At 42.5% G+C, this 19,859-nt stretch overlaps 1 protein-coding gene and 1 pseudogene across 2 annotated transcripts in view; one reads left to right on the top strand and one right to left on the bottom strand.

The window, feature by feature from the left end:
• Positions 1–5,393: 5,393 nt before the first annotated feature.
• TIMD4 (T cell immunoglobulin and mucin domain containing 4) overlaps positions 5,394–19,859 on the bottom strand; it is a 43,048-nt gene continuing 28,582 nt past the window's right edge. For both annotated transcript variants that reach the window (XM_055285487.1, XM_055285488.1), the window contains 4 exons: positions 18,628–18,677; positions 14,414–14,531; positions 6,566–6,605; positions 5,394–5,643 (listed from right to left, as the gene is read on the bottom strand). In XM_055285487.1, coding sequence (XP_055141462.1) covers positions 5,559–5,643; positions 6,566–6,605; positions 14,414–14,531; positions 18,628–18,677 — 293 coding nt within the window. In that variant the 3' untranslated portion in view covers positions 5,394–5,558. The remainder of the gene's footprint in view (positions 5,644–6,565; positions 6,606–14,413; positions 14,532–18,627; positions 18,678–19,859) is intronic.
• LOC129486108 (MICOS complex subunit MIC26-like) lies at positions 16,447–17,042 on the top strand (annotated as a pseudogene).

Genomic DNA, 19,859 nt, shown 5'->3' with positions numbered 1-19,859 from the left:
CATATAATATGGATAATGCATATAACTGCACAATAGCACCTTTTCAGCACAAGCAGCAAATCCACCTTCCGTTTTGTGAACAGCCATTTCCAGTGCTCCCCAAACTCCCTCTGGATAGCATTGGCATTCATCTTTTTCCGGAACACTTCCCTTCACTGTCCTTTGATGCTCAGAGAGCTGAGAACTCACAGTGCTTTTTTTTAAGGCTGTAACATATTTACAAATCTAAATGAAGCTCTATTTCCAGACCCAGTCTTTCAGTTTTGAGTGGCTTCCTCCTTCTGCTCTCACCTCCACCCAGGGAGCCCACTTCTCAACTTCCTGTTTTCTTTAGAGAGACAGAGTCTCCCCAGCCACCCATTGCTGGATTCCTGTTAACCTTTCATTAAGCCTGCTGACAGCTGGCTTCGGCTCTTCATGAGTTAGTTCAACACATTCCCATTTAAATGTGTCCCACCTGGCTTCATTAAGGTTCCTGCCAGGTTCTCCCTTTACAGCTTCCTCTGCAAATGCAAATCAGATTCTGAGTAAATAATATGGGGACAAGGGAAGATTGAGCTATAATAGGGTTGTAACTGGAAAGCCATTGATATACTTAGGTTGCTGTAGATCTGAGGACACTGAAATCCATTTGAGTCCAACACAGGTCAGTGTTACAGAGCCATATGCATGAAGTCTGGAAATTGGAGCCCTCACTGTGAAGTACAGGGTAGTGGTTAGAGTGTGCAGTCCTTCAAGCCTGGTTCAAAACCCAGCTCCACTACAGGAGATTGGATGACGTGACCTTGAGCAAGTTCCTTCACTCTGCCTGTGCTTCTGTTTTCTTAGCTCCAAAGCCAAAGTAATACACCTGCTTTATCGAGCTGCTGTCAGGAGTCAATGAGATAATTGCCTTGAAACAGTTAATAGAGTACCCAGAATATAGTAGGTGCTCATTACAAATTGATAGTATCTCTTGTATTTAGCCTAGAAAGGCCATGGTGAGAAATTAGGTTGCTTTAAATTGAGCTTGCATGCGGCCCAGGATGGCTTTGAATGCGGCCCAACACAAATTGGTAAACTTTCTTAAACATTATGAGATATTTTTGCGATTTTTTTAGCTAATTAGTTATAATTAGTGTTAGTGTATTTTATGTGTGGCCCAAAATAATTCTTTTTTCTTCCAATGTGGCCCAGGGAAGGCAAAAGATTGGAAACCCCTGCTTTAAATTGTGAGGTTTGATTGTGGATCCACCATATAATCATTAGCTGTAAGAACCATATACTGCATCAAATTCCTTCCTTATGGAAATGGAAAAACAACATTGATTCCATTCTATTGCATTACCTTTTTGTCTGTTTGTTTGTTTGTTTTTTGAGACAGAGTCATAATCCATTTCCCAGGCTGGAGTGCAATGGTGTGATCTTGGCTCACTGCAACTTCCTCCTCCCAGGTTCAACCGATTCTCCTGCCTCAGCCTCCCGAGTAGCTGGAATTACAGGCACCCGCCACCAAGCTTAGCTAATTTTTGTATTTTGGGTAGAGACAGGGTTTTGCCATGTTGGCCAGGCTGGTCTCAAACTCCTGGCCTCAAGTGATGTGCCACCTTAGCCTCCCAAAGTGCTGGGATTGCAGGTATGAACCACCACACCCGGCCTATTCTATTGCATTTCCCATGTGTGCTTTGTCTCATTCAGATGTGAAGCTCCTTAAAAGAGGCAATTCTCTCTCCTGGGTCCCACATACAATAGATACCAAAAAGTTATTTATAGATGCTAACAATTCATCCTCATTACACAAAGAGGGAATGAGAGGAACAACTACAACCATAGCCTCCTTTGATCAAGGAGTCTCAGTATAAGAATTATATATTTATTTAATTCATCTTTTACTAAAATCCACCCCTTACTCCCAGTCTCAAACTGGCTACCTTGTTTTAGCCCACAGCCATGCTTTGCTTGCCCAGGAAATTATTTTAACTAATTTTAAATTTTAATGCCCTTAAGTGGACATACGCACACTCCAATTTATCATGGCCCAGGTCATCTGCCTTCAACTCCCTCAACTGTATCAGCTGCCTGGCCTCTGAAGTCATCAGAGTTTGCCACTTCTGCCCCAGCCAGAGCTAAGTGTGCTGCTTCTAGGTAGGTCTAGGGGCCAAGGATGAAAAGGGTTGGAAGTCAGGGGACAAATCCCATACCTGTATTGAAAGAGGGTATCTCTGCCACAGCATGGAGAACAGAGAGGAAAAGGAGTAAAGTCGGAGATTATAATTAGGAAGATACTGCAGGAATCCAGGCAGAAAGTGACGTCAGCTTAAAGGAGGTGAAGCAGCAGGGCCTTTGCCCCCAGTACTGGAAGCTCCTGACCCTCTGTCTGGCCAAGCCCACCACCACACAGCCCTGGTAAAGGGAGATTCTTCTCTTGAACGCTTAATCTGTTAGGAATTACTACGGTGCAACATTTCTCAAACTCTTAACGTGCATCAGAATCATCTGGAGGGTCTGTTAAAATACAGTTTGCTAGGCTCTACCCCCAGAGTTTCTGATTCTGGAGGTATGGAGTGAAGGACATGAATTTGCATTTCTATCGAGTACCAGTGATGCTGAGGCTGCTGGTCTGAAGTGGATGGTTTGAGAGCCACCGGGCTAGACCAGCATTTTTCAGACCTTGGTTCCACATTAGAACCACTTTGGGACATTTTTCAAAAATTCAGATGCCCAAGTCATACCCTGGACCAATTACAGAAAGAATCTCTTAAAGGGTAGGACTCAGGAATTGGCATTTAAAAAGCTCCCCAGTTGATTGTTCAGCTAACATTGAGAACTACTAGGACAGAGGCTCCTGGAGGCTACTACCAGCTCTAAAATACTATGATTGCCCATGTCAGTGTTTGAGTTGGTACAAGGAGTTTCAGAAATATATTTGGGAATCGATTGAAAATACCTCTTTGCAAAACAGAAAAGTAATATTCATTGAGTTTAAATGTTCTGTTTACGAAGTGTCTGTTGTCTTCTTTTTCTAGTCAGACCCAAGTTGGTAGTGACATTGATAATGGCAGTGTTTTTGGAAGGTGGATAGGGAGCGTGAGCTAAGTTAGGGATAGCTCATGCTAACCTACTAATGTATCATTACCTCACAAGATATTATAACCTGACTACATACACAAAGCCATCTAGCCCCACTCCATTTGCCAGATGGGGAAATTCAGGCCCTGAACCTGGCTCTAGACCCACTTCCCCAACGTTTCTAAATAAATGTTGGAGTTTAGCACACTAGACAAAATCACTTTAAGTATCTTAAGCTGACATCAAAGCCAAGTTTACCTAAAAAATAAAAATAAAAAAATAAAAGGGCCAGGCACAGTGGCTCATGCCTGTAATCCCAGAACTTTGGGAGGCCAAGGCGGGCACATCACCTAAGGTCAGGAGTTCAAGACCTGCCTGGCCAACATGGCAAAACCCATCTCTACTAAAAACATAAAAATTAGCCAAGGGTGGTGGTAGGCGCCTGTAATCCCAGGTGCTTGGGAGGCTGAGGCAGGAGAATCATTTGAACCCACCAGGCAGAGGTTGCAGTGAGCCAAGATCATGCAATTGCACTCCAGCCTGGGCAACAACAGCAAAACTCCATCTCAAAAATAGGAGAAAAGAAAATAGAAGAGAAAAGAAAAGAAACAGCTGCCAATCTGCTGCTCATTGTTTTCATCATTTGCGCCAATCATTCTGCCCAACCGCAACTGAACAAATCAGAAGTCAGGCTGCCCTGGGCCAGTTTTTCCAAGTACCCAGGTGAGGGGGATTTTTACTAACTGCTGGATCAGTGTTGTGTGAACTAATAGGACAAAAAAATCTATAGGCTTCACCAGTCAAGTAATTAGACTTGACTTTTTTCTCTCTCAAATGTAATGTCAAGAGAGTTGAAATCCAAAGATGGCTACCTTTAGAGAACCACGTACTTATTCCATTAATGTTGCTATTGCTCTAAACATGCTGGGAAGTCCTTCACAGAAACGTCTTTCAGATCTGGTTTACTTTCCACATTTCTACCCAGCCAGAAGCCCCCCTCACTCAGGCACACATGTTTTTTATTCATTCATTCAACAACTGTTTGCTTTAATCTCTCTCCCAGGGCTCCTCGTGTTAGTAGTTATTAAAGTTTTAAATTAAACCTGTTGTTACTGAGGAGCGTATTTCCATGAATTATATTTAGAGAAACTTATTTGGATTGCCTTGCTTTCACATCCACGCACTGCCCCTGGTTGAATATCCCTGTCATTCACCACATTTTACTCCCACGGACTCTTCCCTGTTTCCAAAATTAAATTCCCCAAGCAAGAATTAGGATGTGACACTATGGTCACCTCTAAAGACACTCAAATGTGAAAAGAAAATAATAGAAAATTTAGGAGTTTTAGAAGTGATTCAATGTTGGCCAAGTGTAGTGGCTCAAGCCTGTAATCCCAGCACTCTGGGAGGCCGAGGCAGGCAGATTACCTGAGGTCAGGAGCTGGAGACCCACCTGGCCAATACAGTGAAACCCCATCTCTACTAAAAATACAAAAATTGGTGGGCGTGGTGGCACGCACCTGTAAACCCAGCTGCTCACTCAGGAGGCTGAGGCAGGAGAATCGCTTGAACCTGGGAGGCAGAGGTTGCAGTGAGCCGAGATTGTTCATTGCACTCCAGCCTGGGCAACAGAGCACACTCCGTCTCAAGAAAAAAAATAAAGAAGTGAGTCACAGTTATGGTGTGATTCCATGTCATTTCCTGCATTGTTAATGAACCATAGGCTCTGTGCTGCTCATATCATACCTGCAGTGAGACAATGAACTCTGAAAGCCAGACATAAAAGGAGAGATACAAATACACATGAGATGAAGGCGATTAGGGTAACAAAAGAACAAGAAATTGTATCCCAGAAGCAAGGAAATTCAGAGAAACATGAGATTCTCCTTCCAATACCTGAAGAGTGAACAGCTCTCCAGTACTTCCCAGCATGCTTAGAGCAATAGCAACATTAATGGAATAAGCACATGTTTCTCCAAAGGTAACCATCTTTTGGATTTCTACTCTCTTGACATTACCTTTAAGAGAGGAAAAAAAAATCAGTCTTATTGACTGACGGAGCCTATAGATTTTTTGTCCTGTTAGTTCACACAACACTGATCCAGCAGTTAATAAAGAAGAGATGTTCTGTATAGGCATAAGGAGCTCAACTAGGACCTATAGGCAGATGTCATCCAGAGACAGATTTTGCTTTAAATATTTCTTAATCTCAGAACTGCTCTGAGATTGAATGGACTCCCTTGTGTGTGGCAAGGAGTTCACCGTGACTGAAAGTGTTCAAGTGTACTGTGAAAGATCACTTAGCAGTGATTCTACAGGGATGATTTAGAGCATGGACAGAGAAGTTGTGGTCTCTAAAGTACCTTTCATTCATGAAACTAAAGCAAAACTGGATCGATGACATCCATGGAATAAGTGAGTCTTTTTTATGAAACAAAGAAACCTACTAAGACTTATTCTGACACTGGAGTGTCATGCCCCCATCCTCAATCTAACATGCTACTGCATCGTTAGAGGGTAAAAAGGCCGTCTTCGTCTTCCCTTCCATGCTGCACGTCATTGAGGACATTTTTACTATCTCCAAAGCCGTCTAGCCTGTAAACAGAAAAGAGGGGCTCATAATGGGAAACACAAGACTAGAAAACAAAACAAAAGACAGATGCTGCTAAGTTACAATGCAATTACCCTTAAAGTTCAAAGGGCTCACAGTTCATTTAGTCAAAGCTCCACATTTTACAGATGGGAAAACTGAGGCTGCAGGGGAAAAAGAGTTTCTGCCAATCCATCATAATGAGATTAAAAAAATACTTAGCAAAATATAAAATCATGATTTCAATACATTTATTTACCAAAAGGTCTCTAAGTGTGACCTTGAAAGGTCACGTTGCTGGGCGTCAATTCTCCTTCTTGTTAATACATATTGTGGTATTAATGCAACTAATTAGTGAATGCAATTAATTAGGTAAGGCCTTCATTAATAATTTACACCTTTTTTAAAATTTCTTTTCCAAAAGCTATAGAACAGGGCAGATAGCTAAAATCCCTTACTAGAGAATCTTCAAGTACTATTTTTAAAAAGGCCCCAAAACAAGCTGCTCCCATGGTCTAACTGGGCAGAGGAACCAACTCCCAGGAATAATATTCTACATGTTTTTTTCATTTTCCATATTGCCAACTCTCCTCAATAAACTCAGTTTAACAATGGCCTATTAAACTAACTTACCCATAGGTGAACAAAAAATTTCAGAGTAAAGTGCCATATCACCTTCTTTCTTTTGCATGCTATACTTCTGTTAATCCCACCTGCCTTGGTACTGGCATTTTGCTCAGAGTGTTAACCAAGACACAGGTTAATGTGAGCTAAATCTGCACAACTTTTTCACTTCTAATGTCACATCTTTCCAACTCTATGTTTAATCGTAACACAAGCTCAAGTCATTAAAGCACTGAGTAGTATCTAATCATTTGTAACAGCTTGTACAAGCATTACAACAGCCATTCATGCAAGAAAAATTACCTTGTGTGTTTCTGCGAACAATAGGTTTCCATGAGTTTCCCTGAAAAGACAAGGCCACAGTGTGAGCAGAGTGGCTGTGGTGCATAGAACGTGCAAAATGCTGGGGGAATTCCAGTGCTGCCTCCCAAAGAGCAGACGTGGGCCAAAGGTGAGAACCAGTGGCTGGCTTTGGCAGAAAAAGCCATTCCCTTTCCCAGGTCAAACGCTTGTTATTTTAACCACAGTCAGTGCTCATCAATTACAAAGTTGTTCCAACATTCTGGGCAATGCTGTTAAGCTATTTCATTCTGAGTCATCTGCCTATCCAGAATTCAAGTACTCACTTGGATTTTAAAACATTTCTTTACGAGACATACTCAGAATTTTCCAAAACTGTAATCATGCCTTTGTATGAAGGCTAACAGCAGGATTCCAGTAAATTTTAAATTTCCTTTTGCACCTGGGGCAGGTGTTGAACTATACAAGTTTCACTATTATTCAAATCAGCTGAGATGGTTACTAGCCTCATCTCCTGATGTACTGCCCTGAAACAGCTTTTGTTAATGAGTCCAGAACAATTTATCCCCATTTTACAACAGTACCAGGTGCCATGTGCCTATAGTTTGCATGAAAACCGTAAGCTGTTTCATGGCTACTTTTGTAGTATTTTAAAACTTTTGGGGGCGGGGAGCGGGGATGGGATGGAGGTGCAAGGTCATGGAGCAGCTTGCGAATTTAATGAAAACTACAGACCTTGTCCCCTGAAAAATGCAGGCATGAACACATAAACACTTTTGCATGTGATTTCAAAGGATTCACATTACCCTTGAAGTCCATCTGTGGCCTCCAAGTTAAGAAAGCTTGCTTTAGGGAACATATAAGAAAGCCAGGATCAGGCCAGGCATGGTGGCTCATGCCTGTAATCCCAGAGATTTGGGAGGCCTAAGTGGGTGGATCACCTGAGGTCAGGAGTTTGAGTCCAACCTAGCCCACATGGTGAAACCTCCCCTCTACTAAAAATACAAAAATTAGCCCCGTGTGATGACGTGAACCTGTAGTCTCAGCTACTCAGGAGGCTAAGGCAGGAGAATCACTTGAACCCAGGAGGCGGAGGTGCAGTAAGCTGAGATCATGCCACTGCACTCCAGCCTGGGCAACAGAATGAGACTCTGTCTCAAAAAAAAAAAAAAAAAATTAGAAGAAGAAGAAGAAAACCAGGATTGTTCATAGTCTTTGTCCTGCAACAATCCTAGCCAAAAGAAGAGACAAGCTAGGGTTTTCTCAACCAAAGAACAGAGAAAGTGAACAAAATGAACAAGGAATAGTACTTTCCTCTTAAGGCAGTAATAGGGATAAAATGAATTAGGCCCATCAAGAGTACACCATCAGGACTGGCACAGAAATATCCAATAAATGGGCAGAGAGGTCCACGGCGCCAACGCAGAGAGGCGCACAGGAGACCTCAGGCCCAGGCTCCACTTCCCAGCTGTGAAAGGCTGGGCATCGTGGTGCATGCCTGTAATCCTAGCTACTCAGGAGGCTGAGACAGGAGAATCACTTGAACCCAGGAGGCGGAGGTTGCCGTGAGCTGAGATCACACCATTACACTCCAGTCTGGACAACAAGAGTGAAACTCCATCTCAAACAAACAAAAGAAACAGCTCGGGGTGGAGCCAAGATGGCCGAATAGGAACAGCTCCAGTCTCCAGCTCCCAGCCCCAGCGACACAGAAGACGGGTGATTTCTGCATTTCTGCTTGAGGTACCGGTTTCATCTCACTAGGGAGTGCCTAACAGTGGGTGCAGGACAGTCAGTGAAGCGCACTGTGCGCGAGCCGAAGCAGGGCGAGGCATTGCCTCACTCGGGAAGCGCAAGGGGTCAGGGAGTTCCCTTTCCTAGTAGAAAGGGGAAACAGACGGCACCTGGAATATCGGGTCAGTCCCATCCTCATACTGCGCTTTTCCAACGGGCCTGGAAAATGGCACACTAGGAGATTGTGTCCCGCACCTGGCTCGGAGGGTCCTATGCCCACAGAGTCTCGCTGATTGCTAGCACAGCAGTCTGAGATCAAGCTGCAAGGCGGCAGCGAGGCTGGGGGAGGGGCGCCCGCCATTGCCCAGGCTTGCTTAGGTAAACAAAGCAACCAGGAAGCTCGAACTGGGTGGAGCCCACCACAGCTCAAGGAGGCCTGCCTGCCTCTGTAGGCTCCACCTCTGGGGGCAGGGCACAGACAAACAAAAACTCAGCAAGAACCTCCACAGACTTAAATGTCCCTGTCTGACTGACAGCTTTGAAGAGAGTAGTGGTTCTCCCAGCATGCAGCTGGAGATCTGAGAACGGACAGACTGCCTCCTAAAGTGGGTCCCTCACCCCTGAGCAGCCTAACTGGGAGGCACCCCCCCAGTAGGGACAGACTGACACCTCATTCAACCGGGTACTCCTCTGAGACAAAACTTTCAGAGGAACTATCAGACAGCTGAATTTGTGGTCTCACGAAATTCCGCTGTTCTGCAGCCACCGGTGCTGACACCCACCCAAACAGGGTCTGGAGTGGACCTCTAGTAAACTCCAACAGACCTGCAGCTGAGGGTCCTGTCTGGTAGAAGGAAAACTAACAAACAGAAAGGACATCCACACCAAAAACCCATCTGTACATCACCATCATCAAAGACAAAAAGTAGATAAAACCACGAAGATGGGGAAAAAACAGAGCAAAAAAACTGGAAACTCTAAAAAACAGAGCACCTCTCCTCCTCCAAAGGAACGCAGTTCCTCACCAGCAACGGAACAAAGCTGGATGGAGGATGACTTTGATGAGTTGAGAGAAGAAGTCCTCAGACGATCAAACTACTCTGAGCTACGAGAGGAAATTCAAAACAATAGAAAAGAAGTTAAAAACTGAAAAAAAATTAGAAGAATGGATAACTAGAATAACTAATGGAGAGAAGGGCTTAAAGGAGCTGATGGAGCTGAAAGCCAAGTTTCGAGAACTACGCGAAGATTGCAGAAGCCTCAGTAGCAGATGCGATCAACTGGAAGAAAGGGTATCGCTGATGGAAGATGAAATGAATGAAATGAAGAGAGAAGGGAAGTTTAGAGAAAAAAGAATAAAAAGAAATGAACAAAGCCTCCAAGAAATTTGGGACTACGTGAAAAGACCAAACCTACGTCTGATTGGTGTACCTGAAAATGATGGGGAGAATAGAACCAAGTTGGAAAACACTCTGCAAGATATTATCCAGGAGAACTTCCCCAATCTAGCAAGGCAGGCCAGCATTCAGATTCAGGAAATACAGAGAAAGCCACAAAGATACTCCTCAAGAAGGGCAACTCCACACATAATTGTCAGATTCACCAAAGTTGAAATGAAGGAAAAAATGTTAACGGCAGCCAGAGAGAAAGGTCGGGTTACCCACAAAGGGAAGCCCATCAGACTAACAGCTGATCTCTCAGGAGAAACTCTACAAGCCAGAAGAGAGTGGGGGCCAATATTCAACATTCTTAAAGAAAAGAATTTTCAACCCAGAATTTCCTATCCTGCCAAACTAAGCTTCATAAGTGAAGGAGAAATAAAATACTTTACAGACAAGCAAACGCTGAGTGATTTTGTCACCACCAGGCCTGCCCTAAAAGAGCTCCTGAAGGAAGCACTAAACATGGAAAGGAACAACCGGTACCAGCCACTGCAAAAACACGCCAAATTGTAAAGACCATCGAGGCTAGGAAGAAACTATAGCAACTAACGAGCAAAATAACCAACTAACATCATAATGACAGGATCAGATTCACACATAACAATATTAACGTTAAATGTAAATGGGCTAAATTCTCCAATCAAAACACACAGACTGGCAAACTGGATAAGGAGTCAGGACCCATCAGTGTGCTGTATTCAGGAAACCCATCTCACGTGCAGAGACACACATAGACTCAAAATAAAGGGATGGAGGAAGATCTATCAAGAAACTGGAAAACAAAAAAAGGCGGGGGTTGCAATCCTAGTCTCTGATAAAATAGACTTTAAACCAACAAAGATCAAAAGAGACAAAGAAGGCCATTACATAATGGTAAAGGGATCAATTCAACAAGAAGAGCTAACTATCCTAAATATATATGCACCCAACACAGGAGCACCCAGATTCATAAAGCAAGTCCTCAGTGACCTACAAAGGGACTTAAACTCCCACACAATAATAATGGGAGATTTTAACACCCCACTGTCAACATTAGACAGATCAACGAGACAGAAAGTTAACAAGGATATCCAGGAATTGAACTCAGCTCTACATAAAGTGGACCTAATAGACATCTACAGAACTCTCCACCCCAAGTCAACAGAATATACATTTTTTTCAGCACCACACCACACCTATTCCAAAATTGACCACATAGTTGGAAGTAAAGCTCTCCTCAGCAAATGTAAAAGAACAGAAATTATAACAAACTGTCTCTCAGACCACAGTGCAATCAAACTAGAACTCAGGATTAAGAAACTCACTCAAAACCGCTCAACTACATGGAAACTGAACAACCTGCTCCTGAATGACTATTGGGTACATAATGAAATGAAGGCAGAAATAAAGATGTTCTTTGAAACCAACGAGAACAAAGACACAACATACCAGAATCTCTGGGACACGTTCAAAGCAGTGTGTAGAGGGAAATTTATAGCACTAAATGCCCACAAGAGAAAGCAGGAAAGATCCAAAATTGACACCCTAACATCACAATTAAAAGAACTAGAAAAGCAAGAGCAAACACATTCAAAAGCTAGCAGAAGGCTAGAAATAACTAAAATCAGAGCAGAACTGAAGGAAATAGAGACACAAAAAACCCTTCAAAAAATTAATGAATCCAGGAGCTGGTTTTTTGAAAAGATCGACAAAATTGATAGACCGCTAGCAAGACTAATAAAGAAGAAAAGAGAGAAGAATCAAATAGATGCAATAAAAAACGAAAAAGGGGATATCACCACCGATCCCACAGAAATACAATCTACCATCAGAGAATACTACAAACACCTCTATGCAAATAAACTAGAAAATCTAGAAGAAATGGATAAATTCCTCGACAAATACACCCTCCCAAGACTAAACCAGGAAGAAGTTGAATCTCTGAATAGACCAATAACAGGTTCTGAAATTGTGGCAATAATCAATAGCTTACCAACCAAAAAGAGTCCAGGACCTGATGGATTCACAGCCGAATTCTACCAGAGGTACAAGGAGGAACTGGTACCATTCCTTCTGAAACTATTCCAATCGATAGAAAAAGAGGGAATCCTCCCTAACACATTTTACGAAGCCAGCATCATCCTGATACCAAAACCTGGCAGAGACATAACCAAAAAAGAGAATTTCAGACCAATATCCTTGATGAACATTGATGCAAAAATCCTCAATAAAATACTGGCAAACCGAATCCAGCAGCACATCAAAAAGCTTATCCACCATGATCAAGTGGGCTTCATCCCTGGGATGCAAGGCTGGTTCAACATACGCAAATCAATAAATGTAATCCAGCATATAAACAGAACCAAAGACAAAAACCACATGATTATCTCAATAGATGCAGAAAAGGCCTTTGACAAAATTCAACAACCTTCATGCTAAAAACTCTCAATCATGAGAGTTTTTAGATGACATGATTTTATATCTAGTTTTTAGATGACATGATTTTATATCTAGAAAACCCCATTGTCTCAGCCCAAAATCTCCTTAAGCTGATTAGCAACTTCAGCAAAGTCTCAGGATACAAAATTAATGTACAAAAATCACAAGCATTCTTGTACACCAATAACAGACAAACAGAGAGCCAAATCATGAGTGAACTCCCATTCACAATTGCTTCAAAGAGAATAAAATACCTAGGAATCCAACTTACAAGGGATGTGAAGGACCTCTTCAAGGAGAACTACAAACCACTGCTCAATGAAATAAAAGAGGATACAAACAAATGGAAGAACATTCCATGCTCATGGGTTGGAAGAATCAATATTGTGAAAATGGCCATACTGCCCAAGGTAATTTATAGATTCAATGCCATCCCCATCAAGCTACCAATGACTTTCTTCACAGAACTGGAAAAAACTACTTTAAAGTTCATATGGAATCAAAAAAGAGCCCGCATCGCCAAGTCAATCCTAAGCCAAAAGAACAAAGCTGGAGGCATCACGCTACCTGACTTTAAACTATACTACAAGGCTACAGTAACCAAAACAGCATGGTACTGGTACCACAACAGAGACATAGATCAATGGAACAGAACAGAGCCCTCAGAAATGATGCCGCATAGCTACAACTATCTGATCTTTGACAAACCTGACAAAAACAAGAAATGGGGAAAGGATTCCCTATTTAATAAATGGTACTGGGAAAACTGGCTAGCCATATGTAGAAAGCTGAAACTGGATCCCTTCCTTACACCTTATACAAAAATTAATTCAAGATGGATTAAAGACTTATATGTTAGACCTAAAACCATTAAAATCCTACAAGAAAACCTAGGCAATACCATTCAGGACATAGATGTGGGCAAGGACTTCTTGTCTAAAACACCAAAAGCAATGGCAACAAAAGCCAAAATTGACAAATGGGATCTCATTAAACTAAAGAGCTTCTGCACAGCAAAAGAAACTATCATCAGAGTGAACAGGCAACCTACACAATGGGAGAAAATTTTTGCAACCTACTCATCTGACAAAGGGCTAATATCCAGAATCTACAATGAACTCAAACAAATTTACAAGAAAAAAACAAACAACCCCATCAAAAAGTGGGCAGAGGACATGAACAGACACTTCTCAAAAGAAGACATTTATGCAGCCAAAAAACACATGAAGAAATGCTCATCATCACTGGCCATCAGAGAAATGCAAATCAAAACCACAGTGAGATACCATCTCACACCAGTTAGAATGGCCATCATTAAAAAATCAGGAAACAACAGGTGCTGGAGAGGATGTGGAGAAATAGGAACACTTTTACACTGTTGGTGGGACTGTAAACTAGTTCACCCATTGTGAAGTCAGTGTGGCGATTCCTCAGGGATCTCGAACTAGAAATACCATTTGACCCAGCCATCCCATTACTGGGTATATACCCAAAGGACTATAAATCATGCTGCTATAAAGACACATGCACACGTATGTTTATTGCGGCACTATTCACAATAGCAAAGAGTTGGAACCAACCCAAATGTCCAACAACGATAGACTGGATTAAGAAAATGTGGCACATATACACCATGGAATACTATGCAGCCATAAAAAATGATGAGTTCGTGTCCTTTGTAGAGACATGGATGAAACTGGAAAACATCATTCTCAGTAAACTATCGCAAGGACAAAAAACCAAACACCGCATGTTCTCACTCATAGGTGGGAACTGAACAATGAGAACTCATGGACACAAGAAGGGGAACATCACACTCCGGGGACTGTTGTGGGGTGGGGGGAGGGGGGAGGGACAGCATTAGGAGATACACCTAATGCTAAATGACGAGTTAATGGGTGCAGGAAATCAACATGGCACATGGATACATATGTAACAAACCTGCACATTGTGCACATGTACCCTAAAACCCTAAAGCATAAAAAAAAAAAAAAAAGAAATATCCAATAAATGAAGGTGCTCTTCTGCTTTTTTTCCTTTTCCAAAATGTAAACTCTACCAGGAGGTTAATACACAGAGCCATTTAGCAGCTTGGGGAGAATGAGCTTACCTGTTACCTCCCTGGCTGGGATGGGAACAGTGGCAGAACTGAGCCTCTTTGGGGAGGGATAAAGGGGAAGGAAGTGGAGACAACTCTAGATCCTCCCGCAGTCGCCAGGGTTCTGAAGTGCTCCATCACCTGGCCCTCCCTCCTTACCTCTCAGGAGAAATGCAACGAGCAATGCCAAGAGCAAAAATCCCAAGGTGGGGACGATGATCATCAGTAGTTGGGAGATGGGCATTTCATTCTTCATGGACATGGGTATTCCATCCATCTGATGGGACACAGGCAAGGAGATGGGCCCAGTCACTGCTAGACGCCACCCTCACAAGATGACATGCCAGCCCAATAGTACCTTACAACCACCAGCAGTTTCACTACATCTCACCACCTTTTGTCAAAAACCTCTGAAAGCCTAAAACACGTGACCCATATCCCAAAATCTTCTGAAGTGTCAGACATCAGGCATAAGGAGCTGTGGGGCTCAGGGGTCTGAGGATAAAAAATAACTGTTGTGAGCTGTGTTCTCCATGGTCAAATCTCTTTCCTAGCCACTGCTCAAATCCTTTGAGCTCTCCCTAGCCCTGTGCCACTCTTTTCATGGCTGACTTAGGCTTCTAGAGAAAACAGGATGAAAGAGAAAATGAAACTTAATTTCACATTTTCTATAGCAGTGGTTCTCAAAGTCTAGATGGGGGGCCCATGAGATCAAAATGATTTTCATGGGACATTTTTTTTGCCATTTTCACTATCATTCTGTCATGAGATATACAGTATACTTTCCCAGAGGCTATGTGATGTGTGATGTCATTGCTCTCACTTACACAGAATGTGGAAACAGAGATGAGAATCCCTCTGTCTCCTATTAAGCCAGATATTAATGAGACTTGCAAAAAATGTAAAACAATGCCATTTTTCTCACTAATTTTTTCATTCATTTTTCTCACTAGTATTTTTTTCAAAATAGAGTTAGTTGCCATAAAACATGTTATGTTAGCACAAAGTGAGTTTGTTATTATTTTTAAATAAATTGATTTTTTAAAATGTTTAAAATACAGACACCTGTATAACAAACTTGCACATGTACCCCTGAACCTAAAGGAAAAGTTTAAACTTTTTTTTTTTTTAATTTAAAAAATAAGATGGTATCTCGCTATGTTGCCCAGGCTGGGCTCAAGCTCCTGCCATGGCCTTCCAAATTGCTGGGATTAAAATTTTTTTTTTTTTTTTTGAGACAGAGTCTCACTCTGTCAGCCAGGCTGGAGTGCAGTGGTGTGATCTCAGCTCACTGCAACCTCTGCCTCCCGAGTTCAAGGAATTCTCCTGCCTCAACCTCCCACGTAGCTGGGGTTACAGGCATGCATATCCAAGCCCGGCTAATTTTTGTGTTTTTAGTAGAGATGGGTTTCCACCATGTTGGCTAGGCTGGTCTCGAACTCCTGACCTCGAGTGATCTGCCCACCTTGGCCTCCCAAAGTGCTGGGATTATAGGCATGAGCCACTGCACCTGGCCTAAAAAATTTTTTTAATTGTAAAAATGTCTCAGTTTTTTCTTCTGAGCAGTCTAGAGAATCAAAAACAAAACAAAGTCTCGGTTTTAAGAAACTGATTTTTTTTTTTCTTTTGTAGAGACAAGGTCTCACTCTTGCCCAGGCTGGAGTGCAGTGGCAATGATTACAGCTCACTGCAACCTTGAATTCCCGGGTTCAAGCAACCCTCCCACCTCAGCCTCCTGAGTAGCTGGGACTACAGGCATGCATCACGATGCCTGGCTATTTCTTTTGTTTTAAATTTTGCGTAGAGACAGAGTCTCACTATTTTGCCCAGGCTGGTCTTGAACTCCTGGGCTCAAGCAATCCTCCTGCCTCGGCTTCCCAAAGTGGGATTACAGGCGTGTGCCACAGGACCCAGGCTGTTATTTTTTTTGAGACAGGGTCCCTCTCTGTTGCCTACGCTGTAGTGCAGTGGCACAGACAAGGCTCACTGCAGCCTCAACCTCCTGGACTCAAGTGATCCTCCCACCCCAGCCTCCCAAAGTAGCCTGGATTACAGGTACATGATACCACACTTGGCTAATTTTTTTTTTAATTTTTATTTTTGTAGAGATGGGGTCTCGCCATGTTGCCCAGGCTAGAAACTGAGTTTCAAAAGTATAAAAAGACCTTGTGAAAGCCCCCACTGCCAGTAACATGTTCAAGGTGGTTTAGAGGTCCATGGGGCTGGCCAGCCTGAGCCTACTCACCTTCAAAGTATATGCGGCACCATAAAAGGACACCCCTCCCCAAAATCCCATGAAAGTTTATGAGCTTTTACTCTACTAAGTTCTCAGGGACCAACCTAAACATATGGAGGAGTCAAGGACTCAGCTTAGGAAAGCATCTCTCAGCTTTGACATTGTCATGAGCTATATACAAGTTGGTGTCAGGAAAGGTACTCCTAAACAAAACGCAAGATGTAAAGTTTAGTTCAATGGGTGTGAGACAGCTATGAATATCTCCAAAATGCACCTGCTGGATTTTTTCCAGGACTAGGTGTTATTGATTTTGCTGGCCTTGTTGGACTTCTTTTGGCTAGAGGTTCCAAAATAAAGAAGCAGGCATTTCTATCTGGTTTCATGGGATTAGCAGCCTCTATCCATTATCCACAACAAGCCATCGAGTTTGTGCAGGTCAGAAAGGAGAGATTATATGACCAGGGTTTACAAGGTTACATAGTTGTGGAAGATTTTTGGAAGGAGAACTTTCTAAAGCCAGGAAATGTGAGGAATTCATCTGAAAATAAGTAGAAAATTCCATGCTCTACACATTTTAATCAGTTATAGGTAAGCAACAGAAACTTCATATAGTCAATCATTATTTTTACAGAAAAATAGCAGAGAAGTCAGTATTGAATACATTAAACTGGCTTTCTTCTTCAGGAAAAACTATGCTAGGTCTCTGTTATCTTGGGTGATGCCATCCTACAAGCAAATGAATCTGAAATCCTTTCACTTAGAGATAAGGCACAAGCCTTAGAACTCCCTGCACTCATGTTGCTATTTACATACATAATTAAAATCCAAGTTTAAAAAAAAAAAAAAAAGGGAGTATAGGCCAGGCACTTGGCTCACAGCTGTACTCCTGGCACTTTGGGAGGCCAAGGCGGGTGGATCACTTGAGGCTAGTAACTCAAGACCAGTCTGGACAACATAATGAAACCCCATCTCTATTAAAAATACAAAAATTAGCCGGGCGTGATGGCACGTGCCTGTAATCCCAGCTACTCAGGAGGCTGAGGCAGGAGAAGCACTTGAACCCAGGAGGCAGAGGTTGCAGTGAGTCAAGATTGCGCCACTGCACTCCAGCCTGGGCAAGAGTGAGACTTTCTCTCAAACAAACAAACAAACAAAAAAAAGCATAAAGGGACCCTGACACCAATTGAGAGCTGCTGCTCTGCAGGCAGGCATTGAGGCATCTTGCTGGGGCTATGCTATCTCCATTGACCAAGCTATGCTCTCTCCCTCTCTTCCTGTTCCATTCTCTAACACACAGAATCCCAGAGACAGTGGGCACAGCAACCAGGACAGGACAACAGACAGTGTCTGAGAGAGAGATGGGGAAGAAGAAAGAGGGGATGGGGAAACCTAACTTATCCTTTACAGACTTCTGTACTGCCTGAAGCTTTCACTTAAAATGGCTTGAATCACTTTTGTAATAATAAAAATAGTACCCTCAGAAAATATGAGAAATATTGATGACAGAGGTTGATTCTGCAATATGTCATGAATTCTGGGTCACGCAGAAGGAACACACAATGATCTTGCATGTTTTTTTGTATTTTTTTCTTTTTGCTTTTCAAAGCATTGGCACATACAGAAGTAACAATCAAGGTGTTTTCTGCCAAGAGTACAAGTCTATAAATTCTTGGGCTGTTTCATAATCGTTGCAATGAATTTTGCCACTTAGCAATATCCTGCTTTTCCTAGTCCATTCTGCAAACTTCTGTGGATTGTTTGTTTGTTTGTTTTTTGTTTTGTGTTGTTTTGTTTTAAGAGACACAGTCTCACTCTGCCACCAGGCTGGAGTGCAATGGCGCCATCTCGGCTCACTGCAACCTCCGCCTCCTGGGTTCAAGCAATTCTCATGCCTCAGCCTTCTGGGTAGCTGGGACTACAGGCATGTGCCACCACGCCCGGCTAATTTTTGCATTTTTTATAGAGATGGGGTTTTGCCGTGTTGGCCAGGGTGATCTCAAATTTCTGGCATCAAGTGATCCGCCCACCTTGGCCTCCCAAAGTGCTGGGATTATAGGCATGAGCCACGGTGCCTGGCCACTACTGTGGATTTTTACGATTTAAGTGATATACTTCAAATACTTCACAGATTTTTTACCTGTCCTGTTTTTGTTGTTTTGTTTTGCTCAGGAACTGCTGTATCGGATGCTGGGAAGGAAAAGAGAAGAAAATGGTTATATGTCTGGTTGGGGAATAAAACATCACATCCTGAAGTAGGTAATTAAGAGCCCATCTGGAACTGCAGCTGATGTGTTTATTTAATCCCGTGTTTTTTGTATAATCTACTTATACATATCTGTTTTGATATGGTTTTAATGTAAAGTTTATCTGCTATACAACGTTATCCCCAGGAACATCTCCATTTTACAGATGAGTAGAGTCAGGCATTGGGCCAGCAGGCAATTGGCTCTAATTTTTCTGTAGGCCTCAGCAATTCATTCAGGATTTTTATCCAGCAAGAAAATTTGTCAATTTTCTAGTTAACAAATATTTATTGAGCACCTATTTTAGGCCATGCAGTGTGATAGCTATACCTTGGACCTCATAGAATTTACAACTTAGTGCAGAAAACCAAATGTAAAAATGTAATGTAAATAGTTGAAAACATAATTAGTTATGAGTACACAATTCCGGGAAAAATACAGTATAAGGGACATATCATGAGGATGCCAGGCTTGTTCTGGAGGGTCAAGGAAAACTTCCTTGAGAATGGGAGTTTATGCTGAGAGGTGGACTCGTGTATTCATAATCTATAGTTGAGTTACAAGAGAACCATACTGAGAACCTACCAAATGCTAAGCACTGTTCCAGGCACTAAGAATACTGTGAGACTGCAGCATGGCCCCTACCCTCAAGAAATTTACAGTGTGTTAGAGAAGAGAGACCGAAAGATGATTTCAGCCTAACAGGCCAAAGGTAGTGATGGAGCACACACAGGCTGCTGGAAGGGCAGGTGGAGGGAGAAGCATTCAGCTCAACATTGTAGTTCATTGAAAGTTTTATTAGAATAAAGTTTCATGAGGACAGAGTCCCTGTCTGCTTGTTCACCACTGGGACTCTGATACCACTTGGCATATACTTGGTGCTCAATAAATGTTTCTTGAATAATACTTCTGAGTTAAGGTCGTGTAAGAATTAGCCAGGCAAGGAACGGTGGCAACGGTGTTTCAGGTGGACAGAACAGCATCAGCAAAGTTGTGGAAACAAGAAAGAGCATGGTGCCCATGTCAGATGGCAAGCAGCCATGAAGAGGTGAAATGCAGGGTGGTAGCTGCAGGAGATGAGACAGGTGAGCAAGAGCCAATCAGGGAGGGCCTTTGTTTCCTGATG

Source organism: Symphalangus syndactylus, chromosome 7, assembly GCF_028878055.3.
Source record: "Symphalangus syndactylus isolate Jambi chromosome 7, NHGRI_mSymSyn1-v2.1_pri, whole genome shotgun sequence".
Classification (NCBI taxonomy): domain Eukaryota; kingdom Metazoa; phylum Chordata; class Mammalia; order Primates; family Hylobatidae; genus Symphalangus; species Symphalangus syndactylus.
Note: the sequence above shows the minus strand (reverse complement) of the source record. Positions and strands in the feature narration are given on the sequence as shown.